We start from the raw sequence: 17,156 nt of genomic DNA, 5'->3' as shown, positions 1-17,156 counted from the left end.
CTCAAGGTCACTGCCTGCATCCCCCTGTCTTTATGAAAAACATTCTTCCTCCTTCCGAGAAACTCAAGTTGGGGAGAGGGGTTTTCCTTCCTTTTTGGGGGGTTTCCTGTGGCTCCTCACGGACTGATAAATCCATCTTCCTTCTCGGAAATACTGTTAGTGCTGATTCTGAGTAAGAAGGGGGAGCGTGGGGGAAAGGGGATGAGAAATGAGGAACTGAGGCCTCTTTTTTCTGCAGAAAATCTGGTTCTTGAAGGCTGGAGTCTGCCAGCAACTGGTCATGTGCCCCTGCAGGTCTCCAGGTCTGTTATCTCATCTGTGTAATGGGTATAAGTAGAAGGACCGAGTCCGACGCACCGACATACTCTGATTTCGTGAGCAGTGTGCCTTCACCCTCAAACTCCACTTGAACCCTCGTCCCTATTCCTCTAGGCCAGACCAGGAGTCCAAAGGAAATTCATTTTTCGACTTTTTCCAAAATGAGGCTACACAAGTGAGCATCCCGAAGTCAAAATTATAGGGAGGGGGCAACATTCGAATAGAATAGTATTAATATACAGAAAATAATTCAATAGGATTACATTTCGCTAATAGGTATATTTGAAAGCTACCATTTATTGAGTGTATTTTCTATGCCAGACCCTGTAAACTGATCGTTTTGATTGCATGATTTTGTTTAATTCTGAGACATCCCACAGGGCAGTTAATATCAGCTTTGTTTAAGATGAAAAAATTGGGGCAAAATCATTTGCCTTAAATCACATTGACTGTAGTTCTAACTCTGCCCCTAAACTTGATGTTATTAACCTCTCTGCTGTCCTTCCTTTCTTGGATACACGTCTTTCAGTATTCAAGGGCATATGGAGGTTGTGCCTGGGTATCATCCAAGACTCCATCACTAACAGCGCACCTGACTTCAGCTCAGGTCACCATCTCCCCGACTGTGGGTTCGAGCCCTGCATCGCGTCGGGCTCTGTGCTGACAGCTCAGAGCCTGGAGCCTGCTTCGGATTCTGTGTCTCCCTCTCTCTCTGCCCCTTCCTTGCTCATGCTCTGTCTGTCTTAAAAATAAAGAAGCATTAAAAACTAAAACAAAACAAAACTTCCCACATCCAACCAGTCCAATCCTGTCAGTGCTCCTTAATTTTTATTTATTTTTTTTACTGGTTTTCTCCCTACTGGTTGATATTAGTGATTAAGAAAATGGTTCCAGGTCAACTACCTAGATGTAAGTCTCAGCTCTTCACCTTCTGTGTGACTTCTAGCCTCTCTGTATCTTGCTTTTCTTTTCTGTAATGTGAGGATGAATGATAGGCCCCATCTTGTTGGACTGTTGTCAGGACCTGATGAGTTAATATATGAAGTTGTTTTAAAATATGCTCACACTGGAGCCCTCGGGTGGCTCAGTCAGTTAAGTGACCGAGTCTTGATTTCGGCTCAGGTCATGATCTCACGGTTGGGGGATCCAGCCCCAAGCCCAGCTCTGTGCTAAGTGTGGAGCCTGCTTGGTATTCTCTCTCTTACTTGTACGTGCTCACTCACTCTCAAAACAAATAAGTTTAAAAACTTAAAAAATAAAATATGCCCACAATTAATTTTATTTATTTATTTATTTATTTTTTAATTTTTAATTTTTTTTAGTAAGCTCTATGCCTGACTGTGGGGCTCGAACTCACGACCCTGAGATCAAGACTCACATGCTCTTCAGGATGAGCCAGCAGGCACCCCTAGCCACAGATTCTGGGATGTGCCTTCTTTCTTTCTTTATTTTCTTTTATTTTTTAAATTTATTTTTTAATAACTAATTTTTTGAGAGAGAGAGAATGAGCAAGCATGGGGGCGGGGAGGGTCAGAGAGAGAGGGAGAGAGAATCCTAAGCAGGCTCCATGCCCAGCATGGAGTCCCACAGGGGGCTTGATCCCAAGACCCTGGGATCATGACCTAGGCCAAAATCAAGAGTTGGGCACTCAATCGACTGAGCCACCAGGTGCCCCGATATACCTTCTTTCAATTACGTGGAAACCAGTTCCTCTCCCCTTGAGTCTGAGCTTCACTCAAAACTTCCTCGTAGCCAATAGAATATGGCCGAAGTGTTGCTGTGTGACTTCCGAGACTAGGTCATAAAAGGCGTTGAGTCTTCCTCCTTGCTCTTTCTCTCGGATGGCTCCGATGGGGAGGTCGGCCACCACCATGTCGTGATGGCAGAGAAGCAGCCGTTGGAGAGACCCATGTGGAGAAGAACTAAAGCCTCTTGCCGGCAGCCAACACCATGTGTGTGATCCGTGTTGGAAGCAGATCTTCCAACCCCGGTTAGATCTTCAGATGACTATAGCTCTGGCCAGCATGCTGACTGGAACTTCATGAGACACCTGGAGTCATAACCACCCAGCCAAGCCATTGCCAGATTCCTGACCAACAGAGACGATGTTAGCTGATAAATGTTTGTTTGAAGCCACCAGGTGTTGGGGAATGATTTGTTATGCAGCCATAGGTAATTAGTACAAATGTCTAATGAATTTAGGACAGTGCTGGAAAATAGGAAGCACTGTGAATGTTCGCTATTATTGATGGGTCTTCGCGTTGTTACTTTTGAAATGGACTATTTCACGTATCCTTTTTGTTTTTAGATTAATTTCTTTAACCTTTATTCATTTTTGAGAGACGCAGAGAGACAGAGCACGAGCGGGGGAGGGGCAGAGAGAGAGGGAGACCCAGAATCTGAAGCAAGCTCCAGGCTGTCAGCACAGAGCCTGAGGCAGGGCTCGGCTCGAACTCACGGACTGTGAGAAAATATACCACATTTTCTTCACCCAGTCCTCTACTGATGGACACTGGTGTGATTTCATCTTCCAGATGTGGCGAATAACACTGCTATGAAGCGTTACAAATACTTCTTCAAGACCCTGCTTTCAGTTCTTTGGGGGTACGTACACAGGAGTAGAAATGCTGGCTCCTCTGGTAATTCTATTTTTTTTTTCAGGGTTTTTTTTTTTTTTTTTTTAATTTATTTTTGGGACAGAGAGAGACAGAGCATGAACGGGGGAGGGGCAGAGAGAGAGGGAGACACAGAATCGGAAGCAGGCTCCAGGCTCCGAGCCATCAGCCCAGAGCCTGACGCGGGGCTCGAACTCACAGACCGCGAGATCGTGACCTGGCTGAAGTCGGACGCTTAACCGACTGCGCCACCCAGGCGCCCCTTCAGTTTTATTTTATTATTTTATTTTATCTTATCTTATTTTATTTTATTGTAAGAGATAGAGTGGGGGAGGGGCAGAAAGAGAGGGAGAGAGAGAGAGAATCCCGAGCGGGCTCCACACTGTCGGTGCGGAACCCAGGAGCCCCAAGATGGTGACCCGAGCAGAAATCAAGAGTCAGTTGCCGTCAGACACAGAGCCTGCTTGGGATTCTCTCTCTCTTTCCCTCTCTCTCTGCCCCTCCCCCCACTCTCCATAAACTTAAAAAAAAAAAAAAAAAGTCAACAGGCTTGTGAGTATTCATGCCCCCATCCCCACAAATACGTACTGAAGGGCTACTTTGTGCCAGGCACTGTTCTAGGCCCTGAGGCACAGCGGTGAACAAAAGGGATCGAATCCCGGCTCCTGGAGTGGATACCGATGTGGGAGGAGTCAAACTACAAAGGATAGAAAGATATCATATGTTTCATAGTGATTAGCTGCATGAAAAAAACCACCAGAGCCGGGTTAAGGAGATAGTAGCAGGTTATCTCTCCCAGATAACACAGTCCTGCTGCAGGTCCCTCTCTTCCCTCCCCTGCCTGTCGTCTGCCAGAAACTCTGCCTGCGCCAAGTTGCACTTGCAGACACCATCTGCTCTCCCTGGGAGTGGGGCCCGTGCCAACTCCAGCGTCTGGACTCTTGGCACGGAGCCCTGGAGCCCTGGAGCGAGGGAACTCTGGCCAGCCCCGCATCAAGAGGGGAATCGTCCAGTTTGACTGGGCCTAGTGATAAGGAGGGCTTCTGGGCAGAGGAAGCCAGTGCAAGCTGGGTGGACTCCATGAGGGAGAGAGTCCTCCGGGGTGAGGAGTGTCCCTTACCGAGACTGATGGGAGCCGGAAGTTGATGATAATACTCCTAAACATCATCAAACACACTCAGAGTGCCTATATTGCCAGGCTTTGGGTAAATGGTGGACGCTGGGTATCGCGCCTGATCTAAGTGCTTTACGGATGTTATCACGTCTAAAAGGCAAGGAGTGTTTAGCCCATTTCACAGGTGAAAACATGACGGTTCCGAGAGGTGATGCCATTGTACCGAGGACACAGAGCAGGTGCCCTGAAGAGCCTGGAAAGTAACTCGGGTCTGTGTGGGTCCAAACACGGACGGGTAACCACCACTTGCGCCACCTGATAACCAGCACATCACCCCATTCCTGGCCCTCTCCCACCTCCGCCTCCTTTGCGTGGAAGCTCCCACCGTACCCTTTTGCCCTATTTCCTCCCCTTCCCTTGGGCCAGCAAGGAAAACAGCCCTGGGGTACAAATCTGCGGTCCTGGCTCCAGCTGTTTACCTCGGCCAAGTGAGCACACACCTCTGACCCTCAGTCTCTTTATCTGTAAAACTTTGGATAGAAATAGAGCTGCCGAGAGGAGTCAAAGCCACCGTGATTGTAAATCCCCTAACCCACCGGCCAGGGGTCCGGGCTTAGACCGCACTCAGTGAACTAGCGTCAGGCTCATAGTCAAGAACCCAACCTCTCTGCGCCTGTTTCCTCCTGCCTACAACAGGACAGTAAATGACAGTGTCTCTTCAGTCTTTGCGAGGAATAAATGTCTATGCGTCCATGCACAGCACTGAGAGCAGTGCACACAGTTAGCCGCTGTTGCTGTTATTATTATTGGGCAAGGAGAGTGGCGGGGCGGGTGGAGGCGGGCCGAGCCAGAAGGGCCCTGGAGAATCGGGGGCGCCCCCTCCTCCGTCCCGCAGCGCTTGGGCCTGGGCGAGGGGGGGTCGGGGCCCACCGTCCTTGGAGCCCCCCGCTTGCTCCCACACACCCCGGGTGGCAGGGTTTCCGTGCTGGGCGCTGACGTCGGCCTTCAAGGCCCCCTCCCGGGCCGCGGCGGAGGGCGGAGCCGGGAGCCCGCCCGCCGCCCCGCCCCCATCCCCGCCCCCGCGCGCTGCGGGCCAGGGGCTCCGAGGGGGAGCCCAGAGGAACGCGCAGAACCCGCACCCCCCAGGCCCAGATCCCAGGGAGCGCGGGGCTCGCTGAGTTCAGTCACTTGCGGGCCGCAGGGTCCGGGCGGGTGTCGGTGCAGGGGCCCAGGAGGTCCCAACATATGGCCGTGGGCGGTGAGTGAGGGGCACAGGTGGGCGGCACTGCTCCTCCCCTGGGTCCTAGTGTTGGGGATGGGGAGGCAAACGTTGGAGAGGAAATCGGCTCCAGCCAGGTTTGGTGAGGGCGGGAGGCTTGGGCCCTCAGGGGGGATGGTGGGGTGGCATTATTCCTTGAGGTTGAATGTGTATGAGGGTGGTGAGTTGGGGCTGTTATGGGGGAGTTGTGCAAAGGTGGATTCTGGTAAAACAGGAGGTGTGGGGGAGCTGATGAGTGTGCAGGCAATTGTGTAGGGCCGTGGATGTGGTTGGAGTAGGGGAGGGGTGCTTGGACCGGGTGTTTGGGGCAGGTGTGCAAGGGAAGTGAGTGATGGGAACAATGGAGAGTGTCTGGGATGCATGCGTGGGAAGCCTGTGCGTACGTGTGCAAATGGGGGATCTGATGCTAGGGCCACTAGGAGTGTGCGAGGAATCATTTGGGATGAGTGTGTAAGCAGGTTGGGGGCTCCAGAGGAGTGTTTAATGGGAGCTGATGTTGTTCAGGGCAAGTATACAAGGAGCCATCGGGGAGATGAATGCCAGCAGGTGGAGGTGGGGGTTGGGCTGGAGTGGATGAATATGTGTGGCAAGGGTTTGGGGTATTCAGTGTGCAGACTTGCAGGTGCAGGGGATGTGTAGTTCATGGGGCAAGTAAGTGTGTAAGACACGGTTTGGAATAAGTGTGCAACAGGTATGTGGCTTTTGCCTGAGGAGACAGAATCCCAGAACTGAATGTCCAATAATATTATTTGAACATTATCTTTGCCCAATAATAATATCTTGCCCAATAATAATAACAGACCCCTGAGTTGTCTTCACAATTTGGCCCAGCGTCTTTTAGTCTTGGGGCCTCGGTTTTACTATCTGTAAAATGGGTCTGATGGCCAATGAGCTAACTATAGTCTCTGCCAGGAATCTCTCCAGAGTCAGGAGTCAGGGGAAAGATGGTGAGACTTTGTTACAAGTTTTTTTTTTTTTTTTTTTTTTTTTTTTTCTTTCCTCTACCTCCAGAAAACCCTTCCCAGAGCCTCTCCCCAGTCATGGACAGCCCCAGTCTTCGAGAGCTCCAACAGCCTCTGCTGGCAGGTGTGGGCTGTGGGCCCCCCATCCAGAAGCCTGGTGAGCCCCAGCTGGGGCCTCCCTTTGGAGAGACAGCCTTTGCAGAGTCCCTGAAGGGTTGGCAGCTCCTCCCACCACCTCTTCCCACTGTGAGCGCTGGCCTTGGGGAGCCAGGGCCCCCTGACCTTGAGGTAGGAGCAGCAGGTCTTAGTGGGAGCTGGGGGAGAGGGAGGCGAACTCAGCTGTGGCCAACACCTGGCTGGCTGGGGTACCTACCTTCAGCCTGGGGGGTCTCACTTCCCACTGCGTGTGGACTTCCTACATTCCTAGTTATGGTTTTTGCTGTTCTGGTTTCTTCACCTTTTCTCTCCAGATTTGTCACTCCTCTTTCTTCCCTTGTCTTTGGTTCTCTGTCTTCCCTCTGATTTCTGACTCCCCTATTCTCTGATTTTCTCTCTCTTTCCGTGCCGGCCCCGGTCTCTTCTTTTCAAATTAATGTGTTAATTTGTATAATTTCTTATTCCTTGTATCTACTGTGAAGCTTGTCTTTTATATTTTTTTCAAGATTTTATTTTTAAGTAATCTCTTCACCCAATGTGGGGCTCAAACTCACCGCCCCGAGATCAAGAGTCACATGCTCTTCTGCCTGGGCCAGCCAGGTGCCCTGCTTGTCTTTTATTTGTTACACATGGTTTTCCAGTTACTATTCCTGTATAAGAAATCACCTCAGGGGCGTCTGGGCAGCTCATTTGGGTGAGCATCCGACTTTGGCTCAGGTCATGGTCTCAAAGTTCATGGGTTTGAGTCCTGCGTCGGGCTCTGTGCTAATGGCTCAGAGCCTGGAGCCTGCTTCAGATTCTCTCTCTCTCTGCCCCTGCCCCCTGGTCATGCTCTGTCTCTCTCTCTCAAAAATAAATAAACGTTAAAAAAAAAAAAAGAAAGAAAGAAATCACCTCAAAACTTAGTTGCTTAAAACAGCAACACTCATTATGGCTCATGGTTTCCATGGGTCAATTTGGGAAGGACTTGGTTGGGTGGTTCTGCCTCAGGGTCTTTCATGAGGTTGCGGTCAGCCGGCGGCTAGGGCTGAAACAGTCCATGGCTGAAGCAGCCGGGAGCTGGGTGGGTATCTCTCTCTTAACCTTGGGGCTTATAAATGACTCTCCCCTTGCAGGCTGGTTTGGGCCTCCTCACAACATGGCAGCTTCAGCATAGTCCGCGTCCTTATGGGCCTTCAGCCTCAGCATGAGGGCTCTGGTAAGGCAGAGGCTGCCTCACCTTTTCTGACCTATGCTCGGAAGTCATGTGGCATCACTTTCACCACATTCTACCAATTATGAGTGAGTCACAGCCTGCCCAGACTCAAGGAAAGGGGACACAGACCTCACCCCTTGGTGGGAAGAGTATCAGTCACACTATAAGAAGGGCATGTGGGATGAGAGAGATGGCTGTGGCCATTTTTGGAAACACGGCCAACCACATTGTGGCAGTTAGCATCACTCTGACATTGTATGTGTCTGATAATTCCATTCTTTGAAAAGTTTGAGGGCCTTATTATTATTATTAGTATTGTTATTTTTAAAGTTTATTTACTTTTGAGAGAGACCAAACACGAGTGGGGGACGGATGGAGAGAGGGAGACCCAGAATCTGAAGCAGGCTCCAGGCTCTGAGCTGTCAGCACAGAGCCCAACACGGGGCTCGAACCCACAAACTGCAAGATCGCGACCTGAGCCGAAGTCGGTGGCTTAACCAACTGAGCCACCAGGCACCCCTTGAAGACCTTATTGTTTTTGCTACTTCTCATTTATGGTTTCATATGTGCCTGGTTATGTTTGGAATGTATTGCTGGTCATCATGTTTGATAAATTATTTTTATTTTTATTTATCTTTTAAATTTTAACGAGGCTCCATGCCCAACGTTGGTCTTGAACTCATGCCCCTGAGATTAAGGGTCGTGTGCTCTACTGACCGAGCCAGCCAGGTGCCCCTGAAACATTATTTTTAGGACTATTATTTTGTGGCCTAGGCTGAAGGTACATACCATTGAGAAGATTTGGTTTGCTTCTGTCAGCCACCTGGGGTCATTACCAGTTAGAGATCACTTTTAATCTAGTTCACAGTTTGATTGAAAGGCTATTTTTCTGGGATTGGCAAATGCCCGCAGCGCAAAAGAGGCCTCAGTTCATTTGACCTCTCTGCTGATTTTAATTTCAGTTTTGGACTTATAGGAATTACTTAAAATTGTGTGAGCTATTTGATGCAAGATTTAGAAACAAAAAAACAAAAATATTTTTTAAAATATAGAATTTCTAGTTTTCAGCAGGCAGGTTTGTCCTAGTAATTTAGGTCACTGGAGCTGTCTCCCTCTCTTTTTAAAGTTTATTCATTTATTTTGAGAGAGAGAGAGAGCACGCACATGGGAGGGGCAGAGTGGGGGAGAGAGAGAATCCAGAGCAGGCTCGGCACCATCAGCGCAGAGCCCGATGTGGGGTTCCAACTCATGAACCTCGAGATAATGACCTGAGCTGAAATCAAGAGTCAGATGCTCACTCAACTGACTGAGCCATCCAGGCGCCCCCACCCCCCAATCTATCTCCACTTCAGGGGCTGTGAGTGGCCCCGTGGTCTTTGAAATGGAACATAAAACTTTGGGTGTGAATGGGGCTCTTTGGAAACAGGGTACACAGCTTCCCCTCAAAGGGATCCAGGATGTAGAAAAGTTCAGAGCCTATCTCCTGGAACATTTTCCTCTCTTGCTGTTTCTGGGGAGGCCCTGGTATTGGTCTTTGGGGGCTGTGGGGAGCAGAGCAGTGGGGCAGGGAAGGTAGGTGGAGATGCCCACCCAGGCCCTCTCCTACCCATAGGATGCATCATCCAGTGACAGCGACTCGGACTGGGATGGGGGCAGCCTTCTCTCCCCGCTCCTACCCCACGATCACCTTGGCTTGGCCGTCTTCTCCATGCTCTGCTGTTTCTGGCCTGTGGGCATCGCTGCCTTCTGCCTGGCCCAGAAGGTCAGTCTGTGGGTGTGGCTGGGAGGGGGCTGGATGTAAGAGAAAAGTGCATTCAAAACAAAGCAGAGGTGCTATATGTGGGGGGAAACCAAGGTGGAGAGAAGGATCTACGTAGGAACATTGAAGGGTTAAATGAGTGTTTCAGAGTGAAAGCCCAGAGTGGTGGTTCAGAACCTGAGCTCAAATCCTAGGTCTGACGCACTCTTAAGACTTTTGGACAAGCCACTTAACCTCCCTGTGCCTCATCTGTAAAATGGGAATAATTCTTCCCTCTGGTTCACCATGAGGTCCCAACGAGTTAGAACAGTGGCATAGAGTAATAGATGTATATTTTTATTACCCAGCCAGTCTCCCCTGTGCCCGACCACAGTAGCGGCTCCCTGGTTTTGGAATCTGTGAATGAGTGCGTGGGTGTACCGGCGTGGGAGGGGCTCAGGGAAGGGTCTGGGTCTGCGGGAAGCAGGGTGGGATGAGGGGATGCCTGAGTCACCGCTGCCCAACGCCTCCACAGACCAACAAGGCTTGGGCCAAGGGGGACGTCCAGGGGGCAGGGGCTGCCTCCCGCCGCGCCTTCCTGCTGGGGGTCCTCGCCGTCGGGCTGGGCGTGTGCACATATGCGGCCGCCCTGGTGACCCTGGCCGCCTACCTGGCCTCCCGAGAGCCGCCCTAGTTGCCCGCGCGGCCCTCACTGTGAATCAGGGGCCGGCACCGGGCGCGTCGGCGGGCAACGTGGAGAATCCGGGTGGATGAGGCGGCGGCGGCAGCGGCCACCGCCTCCTTCCTGGCCGCCGCAACGAGATTAAACTCCAGACACTCTCGCAGCCAACCCTGTGTCTGTGTGTGTATGTGTGCGGGGGTGCGGAGACCAGGAAGGGGCAGGCTGTCCCCAGGGTGCTCCGCGACAACTCGGAGCTGGAGAAGGGGAAACCAGAGGGGCAGAGTGTTCTCTTCACAGCGCGGTGGTCCGCAGAGCATTAGAGAGCGGGGCTCCAAGTGCTTATTCCTCAGCTGTGTAACCTTGGCCCACGTGACCTCTCTGAGCCTCACATCTTCCCGTCTGCAAAATGGGGCTTTCTCCACACCTGGGAGCTATGAATGGGCCATCCACGAAAAGGGCAGTATCCCTCAGCTCTTTGCACAGCAAGCGGCTGAAACTCAGCTCAGACTGCTTTAAGCATCAAAAGGCAAGGAAGCTGAAGCAGAACTGGACTCAGGGGCCGAAATGAAATGAAGGCTCTGGTCTCTCAGCCTCCTGGCCCTCCTTTTCTGTTGGCTTCATTCTGTGCAGGCTTCTGGAGAAGCGTGGTCCCAGGAACTCAGGTACCCCAGAGGTCCTCCTCCCTGGGGATCCCTCACAGGGTGGCCCTGGGTGAGAGGCAGCCCCATGGGAATCACACAGCCAGAGACCCAGAGAGCTACAGCTTTGAGGCACTGGCCCCCTGGCCCCCACCAAACAGGCGCTGCTGGGGGCACAAAGTGCTCCCTAACAGGGTCTGATAGATCACCAAGTAATAGCATGACAGGCAATTTACAGCTTAGTTTTCTCACTCCTGTTTAATGCCATTCTGGATCTTCCTAGAACACTTTCCCATTTGGCGTTCTCTGGAGTCTCACAGGGCAGAATTTCAAGCTCAGTCAAGACTTTGATGCTTCCCCTTCTTGGTTACTGGGGACGAAAATGACACCAGCTCCAAGGGGCAATTGTGGGAACCGGGTGAGCTAGTTCAAGCATGTGAAACATGTGGCTGAGGGCCCGCCAGACATATAATTTTCACTGTAAACCCCGAAATGTCAGCACCCCATAGAATCTGGCGACCATGTGGCCCAGCTGTGGGAGAGTTACTCCTTGTGGGATGCGCTCATGTTCTTGGCTCCCACCAAATATGGGGGTGGGGGACACAGCAGTCAAATGGCTGCTAAAACCTCCCTTCCCCGTATTTCCATACACCTGACCGACGGGCCCCAGCTGCTTCTGCTTACAGATGGGGAACTGTGGCCTGGAGCGTGCTGGGGTCTCTTGGGCTCATCTGAATGGTGAAGGGCTCTGGGGCTGGACTCTGAGTAGAAGCCCCCTGCTCCATCATTAGCTAGCTGATGACATGTGGCAGCTAACTGGCTTCTGAGCTGGTTTCTTCTTGTAAGGCAAGGATGCCAAGACCCACGAGGCCCTCCCATTGTGCATGTTCCCTCCCTGACCCATCTCCTCCCTCCCTGGTCCCTACTTGCCCTGCTCCAGCACACCAGCGCCACCCTGAACCTGATCCTCCCTCTTCCACAGGCCTCCTCCTGGGCTTCCCTCGGAAGTCTCCCATACTCCATCAAGATGTCCCTGACTGATGTATTAAATTTGGCCTCTCCCAACCCCTCTTCCTGCTTTTTCCACAGCATTTACCACCATCTGACAGACACTGATTTTCTTTGCCTATCACCCCAGTGCTCCTTGAACCTGGGGGTCATTCACTGCTGAGTCTCCAGTACCTAGCAGGGTCTGCACAGAGCGGGTACCCGACAGGTATCTGTCAGGCTGGCGGGATGGGATGGGTTTTGAGTTTGGAAATGCCTTCAAGGGGAGGGGAGGGTGGGTCTGTGCCCCCAGGCCCGCAAGCTCATCCGGGCACACAGGGATGGAGAGGTGAGGCCAGGCTGCTGGTTTATTTTCCATGGAGGTAGTGGGTGGCGGCAGGAGGGGCGCCCTGCCCCGGCTTGCCTCAGCTCTTGGAGTAACGTCTCTGCAGCGATTCCCGGTAGAAGCGGAAGACGTGTTGCGAGGCAGCCTGGGCCGCGGCCAGGCACTGCTGGAGCTGGAGGTGGAGAGACCTGTTGGTGCCGGGGCCACCCTGCTCCCGGCCCTGACCCCATCTGGTTCCCAGAGATCCCAGACCTCTTGCCTCCCCCGCGGGGAGGCAGGTGGTGAGGGAAGGATTTCAAGGGCCTCTCTTCCCCACTTCACAGGCTCTCTCTCAGAGGGGAAGAGAGGCAAAGAGAAGGTGTGGGCTTCAGGGGGCAGATTAGTGCAGCTCCAGGACTGTGGACCACGGGATCAGGCATCCTGATTGCTGGAAGAGGCCTCAGCCTGGAGCTCGAGAATTTCTGAGCCACAGGCCCTGTGACACCAAATCATGTAGAAAGCTGTGGAATCTAGGACCACAGATCTTGACCACATGTTCCTCGGTTCATGGGAGGTCCAGGTTGGCTGTGCTCTCAGAGACCAGAGCCCTGGAACTCTGGGTGTGTACGGTCTGAGCAGGAAGGTGAAGGGCTTTCAATGCCTCACCTCCCCATCTCAACCAGGGCTCTCTTCTCTTTTCCACTCATTACTGGAGCTTCCTTCAAAATTCCCACAAGGGGTTCCGGGCCTACAAGGTTTGACAATTCCTTCTACGTAACAAAGGGGATGCAAGGAAGGATCTGGCCTTCACCCCATCTCCACCCTGGTACCTCAGCATCCGAGTAGAGCCCCTTGGTGGTGGACATCAACAGCTTCCGTTCCACACTGTCGAGGGCAAAGGTCAGGATGGCCCGGGCCTCCTAGAGACGAGGGGTAGGACACCTGGACTCTCCCCCCAGGCACAGTCTCAGTTGGTGCCAAATAGGGCACCTGCCCTTCCCATAGCCACCACTCCCCAAGTGTATCAAGTGTAGGTGTCTTGTCTAGGCACCGTCCCCGCTTCCCTGGGCAGGGCTCTTGGCCTTTCCTTCTGTAGAATCGCTTCCCACACCCCGATTCTACCCACATGGTTCCAACAGGGGCCTCCAAGCACAGTACTCCTGTCTGTAGGGGCAGCCACATGCCCCCCAGTCATTACCCAGTACCTCCTGGCCCCCTGCCTCCCTCTCCAGCTCTGTGCCACGAGGGCTGGAAGCCGACACACTATTTCCCAGACTCCCCTGCCCGTCAGGTGTCCCTGGTAGTCTTGGGGGAGGCCGAAGGAGGGAGAGCCGCATCCTGTCCTCGCTCCGATAGAAGTGGACGCGGTGGCTATGGCAGTGCCCACAGTAGCTGTGGAGGCTCTGGGGACATCGGCTGCCAGGGCAAAGCCAGGATGCCTTGTGTGCACCCAAAACCAACTGTGACAGTGTCTCCTTACAGGCTTTTAGTCCCTGGGTATCGCCCTCCTTCCTGTTTGCTCCCTTGGCTCTTCCAACATCGTCCTAACCAGCTTCCTGCAGTACATTCCCTGATACAACCCCAAGTGGCTTCTGCTTTCCTGACACAATGCGACCATCATAGTACTGGGCAGGTAACTCGGAATATCCAGAGCCCTGGGCACTGTGAATCTGAGCCAGTGAAGAAAAGCACAGACCTTTAAGGGCTGGTCACAGCCTCAGGCAAGATGCTGGCCAGAGAATGAAACCAATACGCATAGGACAGCAGGGACTGAGAAGCAAACTCAAGGAAATCCTTAGGGTGTCTGAGACCCTGGCTCTAGCGGACCTATGTCTGGAGTTTGGCACTGAAGGTAGATATGGGTCCCGGCTGGCATTCTAGCACTTGCCCCGATGCACAGACCAGAGCTTGCCACTGGGACTGACGTGCTAGGAGCCAAGCGTGTGGGGGAAGCGAGGCCTAGAGGAGTATCTGCTCACAGCCTTTCACCACCCTGGCCTTCACACCTACCTTTTCCTGCTTGGCCGTGGGGTCCAGCACGAGGGTCCCCTCAGCGTCCAGAGCACAGGTGACCCCACAGAAGAGGGCCCGCATGGGCACACCTGCATCCACCAATGCCATGCAGGCAGCGTTCAGGCAACAGGCCAGGAGCTGGGTGCCACGGGCAGAGGTTAAGAAGCATTTCCACTGTAGGGACGGCCAGCAGAGTGTGCCTGCGTTCCACCTACCCTGCCAGGGTTTGTGGCCAACTGCACAGGCTCATCATAGGAAGGCAGTATGGCACAGTGGTTCTAAGTGGTTTTGGGATCAGGTAGCCCTGGGCTCCAGACCGGTCTTTGCCACCTCTCAGCTATGTGACCTTGAACAAGTGACTTACTCTCTCAGCCTCAATCAGGGGTCGGAATGGTACTCAACAGAGTTGTACTAAAGCACGTGCCAAGCGCCTTCAGGGAAACTGAGGACAAGGAGGGGAGAAACCTTCCACAGTCACATGGGGAGTGGCAGGGTCAGGCCCAGAGCCTGGGATCTGGAGGCAGCCACCACCAGGTGACAGACTGGCAAGGTGACAGAGGGAGAAGGGAGGCATGCCTGGGCCTGGAGCCAGACGACCAGCCCTGCCTCAAGTTTCCTCTAGTCTCTGTCTCCAGCCCCACACAGTGGGGAAGGGTCCAGCTTTAGGATCAGTTAGCCCCAGATCTGCCCCTCCATTATTTCCCCTCTGGGCTTCAGTTTTCCTTCTGTGAGAAGGCCTGCCCCCCCCCCCCATTTGCCCATCTCTGGTCCTCAGCCCCAACCTCAGGGATCCTTCTAGGCCGAGCTGCTGACCCAACTGCTCTGCCTGCTCAGGACTCCCCTAGCACTGCTCAAGGTCAGGGTGGAGGTCAATGGCACAGGCTTTGTAGGTGGTCAGGCCTCAGCTTGAGTCCTGCCTCTGCTGCCTTCCAGCTGTGTGACCCTGGGCAAGTGACTTCCCCTCTCTGGGCCTGTTTCGTCACATGAAACATAAGAATACCCATCTGCTGGGGCGCCTGGATGGCTCCGTCGGTTAGGTGACTGACTTCAGCTCAGGTCACGATCTCACAGTTCTTGAGTTTGAACCCCGTGTTGGGCTCTGTGCTGACAGCTCAGAGCCTGGAGCCTGCTTCGGATTCTGTGTCTCCCTCCCTCTCTGCCCCTCTCCTGCTAGCACTCTTTCTCAAAAATAAACATAAAAAAAAAAAAAAAAATAGCCATCTACCAGGGCCCCTGGGCTCTAGGAGCAGATGACTTGGGCTCAAATCCTGGCTCTGCAAAATACTAGATAAAAGCTAACCTTGCCATGCCTTAGTTTCCCCATTTGGAACATGGGGATTATAGTGGCACCTATTTCCTGTGCTAAGAATAGTAAGCAAGTTAATATGTGTAAGGCACTCAGAACAGTGCCTGACACATGGTAAGCACTCAAGCTGTGTTTGCTATTCTTCTTCAAGTGGGTGGCTGTTAAGCATTGGGAGGCCTTCTGGTCAACACAGGGCTTGCTCGTGGGCATCAGCAAGGGAGGCAATGGGAGAGATCCTGAAGGACTTCCTGGAGGAGGCAGCCTGGGGGGAAGGATACAGAGCCAGCATCACTGACGACCTGCAGCACCACAGTAATGGAGGTACGGGGGTGCAGCGCTCCCAATACCACTGCTTCACAAGTGTTCCTGATCAGCCGCTCCCGACTCTTCTCAGCGACGCCTGGGGAAATCAGGGGTGGGGTGGGGTGGTCAGGCTCTTCCCTTCCATCTGGCTCACCTTCCTCCACATGCCCCACCCAAGCCCTCTGGGAAGGGCCTGCCGGCTCCGCTAGGGTTGGTGCAGGACCCTGCAGGGATGACAGAGGATCCCCAGTGGGAAGGAGGCAAGGCCTGACCCATACCCACTTCATCCCTGCCCCCTCTGGCATCCAGCAACAGAGCCTCTTGGGGGAGGAAAATCCCGGAGTTCCCTCCCATTGAACCCAGACCCAGGGGTGGGGGTGGGGGAGTAAATGGGGGGAAAACAGGTTAGTAGAAAGAAGGGGAGATGGAGCCAGGAAAGACAGACTAAAGTGGAGGCAGAGGGGACCCTGGGGACAGTGGTGAGGAAGAAGGTGGAGATCCCCCTGGGTCCAGTTACCAGGCAGCCCGATCTTCGGCCTCAGAATCACCTCCAGGGTGGCCTTGTTGAAGATCTCTTTGCTGACCTTCACCTCGGCTGGTCCGTATACGCCCGCAAGGACCGATGTATCCCCTGGGGAGACAGCACGGGTGGCCTCGCCCACATCCCGCCTTCCTCTGGGGTCCCAGTGCGCCACGCCGAGCCGGCTGGCCAGGGTGCCCCACGCCACCCCCAGTCCAGCCCACCAAGTGCTGGCACTGATTCTTCCAGCGTTTGCTTCACTCACTCCTCTGCCTGTGCTTCCTCACCTGTGAACCGACAGGATAACGGCGCCTCCCTCCCTGAGTTCTGAGGACTAAATGACATAATCCACGTAGAACACTCCCGACACTGCCTGGCGCACACGGAGCGCGCAGCGCAACGGACGTTCGCTGTTGTTAACTTTAATAGGAGGTTCCTCCCGAGAGCGGACCTTCCTCCTTCTTACTGCAGCTGGTCCTCTCAACTCCTTCCAGAGCTTCCCCCAACCTGGCTCTCTTCCCTCAGGCTCGCGTCCCAAACTCTGCAGAAGTCAAGACCCCCGAGAGAGGGACAGATATACCTGGGAGTGATCCCAAGGGGGTAAGAACAGGGGCCAGGGAGGTTAAGACCCAGGAAACAAAAGCCTGGCGTCTAGTCCTGCAACCTTGGCTGACTGTGCTCACTTCTCTGGGTCTCAGTTTTACCATCTGCAAAATGAAGAGACTAGACTACACCAGTGGCTTCCAAACTCTTCTCACCATAGCTCCTGATAAAAAATATATTTTACAGTGTGACCCCAATCTCACGCAAACATGTGTAACCGGAACAAAGGCCTCACAAAACAACTCTTACCGTCACTGCTTTGCTACACTCTGGTGTTTTCCACTATTCCAGTTAATTTTATTTATACTTGTAAGATTTTATTTCTTAAAAATGTTTGTTTATTAATTTTGAGGGCAGACAGAGAGAGACAGAGAGAGAGAGAGAGAGAGAGAGAGAGAGAGA

General features: G+C 53.1%; 2 protein-coding genes across 8 annotated transcripts in view; one reads left to right on the top strand and one right to left on the bottom strand.

Moving 5' to 3' along the window:
- BCKDHA (branched chain keto acid dehydrogenase E1 subunit alpha) overlaps nt 1-17,156 on the top strand; it is a 34,774-nt gene that overhangs the window by 285 nt on the left and 17,333 nt on the right. For 2 of the 7 annotated variants that reach the window (XM_049621262.1, XM_049621267.1), the window contains exons 2-5: nt 239-493; nt 2,853-2,957; nt 6,338-6,576; nt 9,252-9,401. In XM_049621262.1, coding sequence (XP_049477219.1) covers nt 2,873-2,957; nt 6,338-6,576; nt 9,252-9,401 — 474 coding nt within the window. In that variant the 5' untranslated portion in view covers nt 239-493; nt 2,853-2,872. Of the gene's footprint in view, nt 1-238; nt 494-2,852; nt 2,958-6,337; nt 6,577-9,251; nt 9,402-9,912; nt 10,345-17,156 lie in introns of those variants that run through there. The other 5 variants (XM_049621264.1, XM_049621268.1, XM_049621263.1 and 2 more) reach the window with 5 other exon arrangements.
- EXOSC5 (exosome component 5) overlaps nt 11,276-17,156 on the bottom strand; it is a 9,006-nt gene continuing 3,125 nt past the window's right edge. The window contains exons 3-7 of the mRNA XM_049622230.1: nt 16,149-16,433; nt 15,607-15,728; nt 14,020-14,160; nt 12,840-12,929; nt 11,276-12,202 (exon numbers count right to left, since the gene is read on the bottom strand). Of these exons, the coding sequence (XP_049478187.1) occupies nt 12,110-12,202; nt 12,840-12,929; nt 14,020-14,160; nt 15,607-15,728; nt 16,149-16,433 (731 nt within the window). The 3' untranslated portion in view covers nt 11,276-12,109. The remainder of the gene's footprint in view (nt 12,203-12,839; nt 12,930-14,019; nt 14,161-15,606; nt 15,729-16,148; nt 16,434-17,156) is intronic.

The sequence above is a fragment of the Panthera uncia genome, assembly GCF_023721935.1.
Source record: "Panthera uncia isolate 11264 chromosome E2 unlocalized genomic scaffold, Puncia_PCG_1.0 HiC_scaffold_19, whole genome shotgun sequence".
NCBI lineage: Eukaryota > Metazoa > Chordata > Mammalia > Carnivora > Felidae > Panthera > Panthera uncia.
This window is presented reverse-complemented; position numbering and strand designations above follow the sequence as displayed.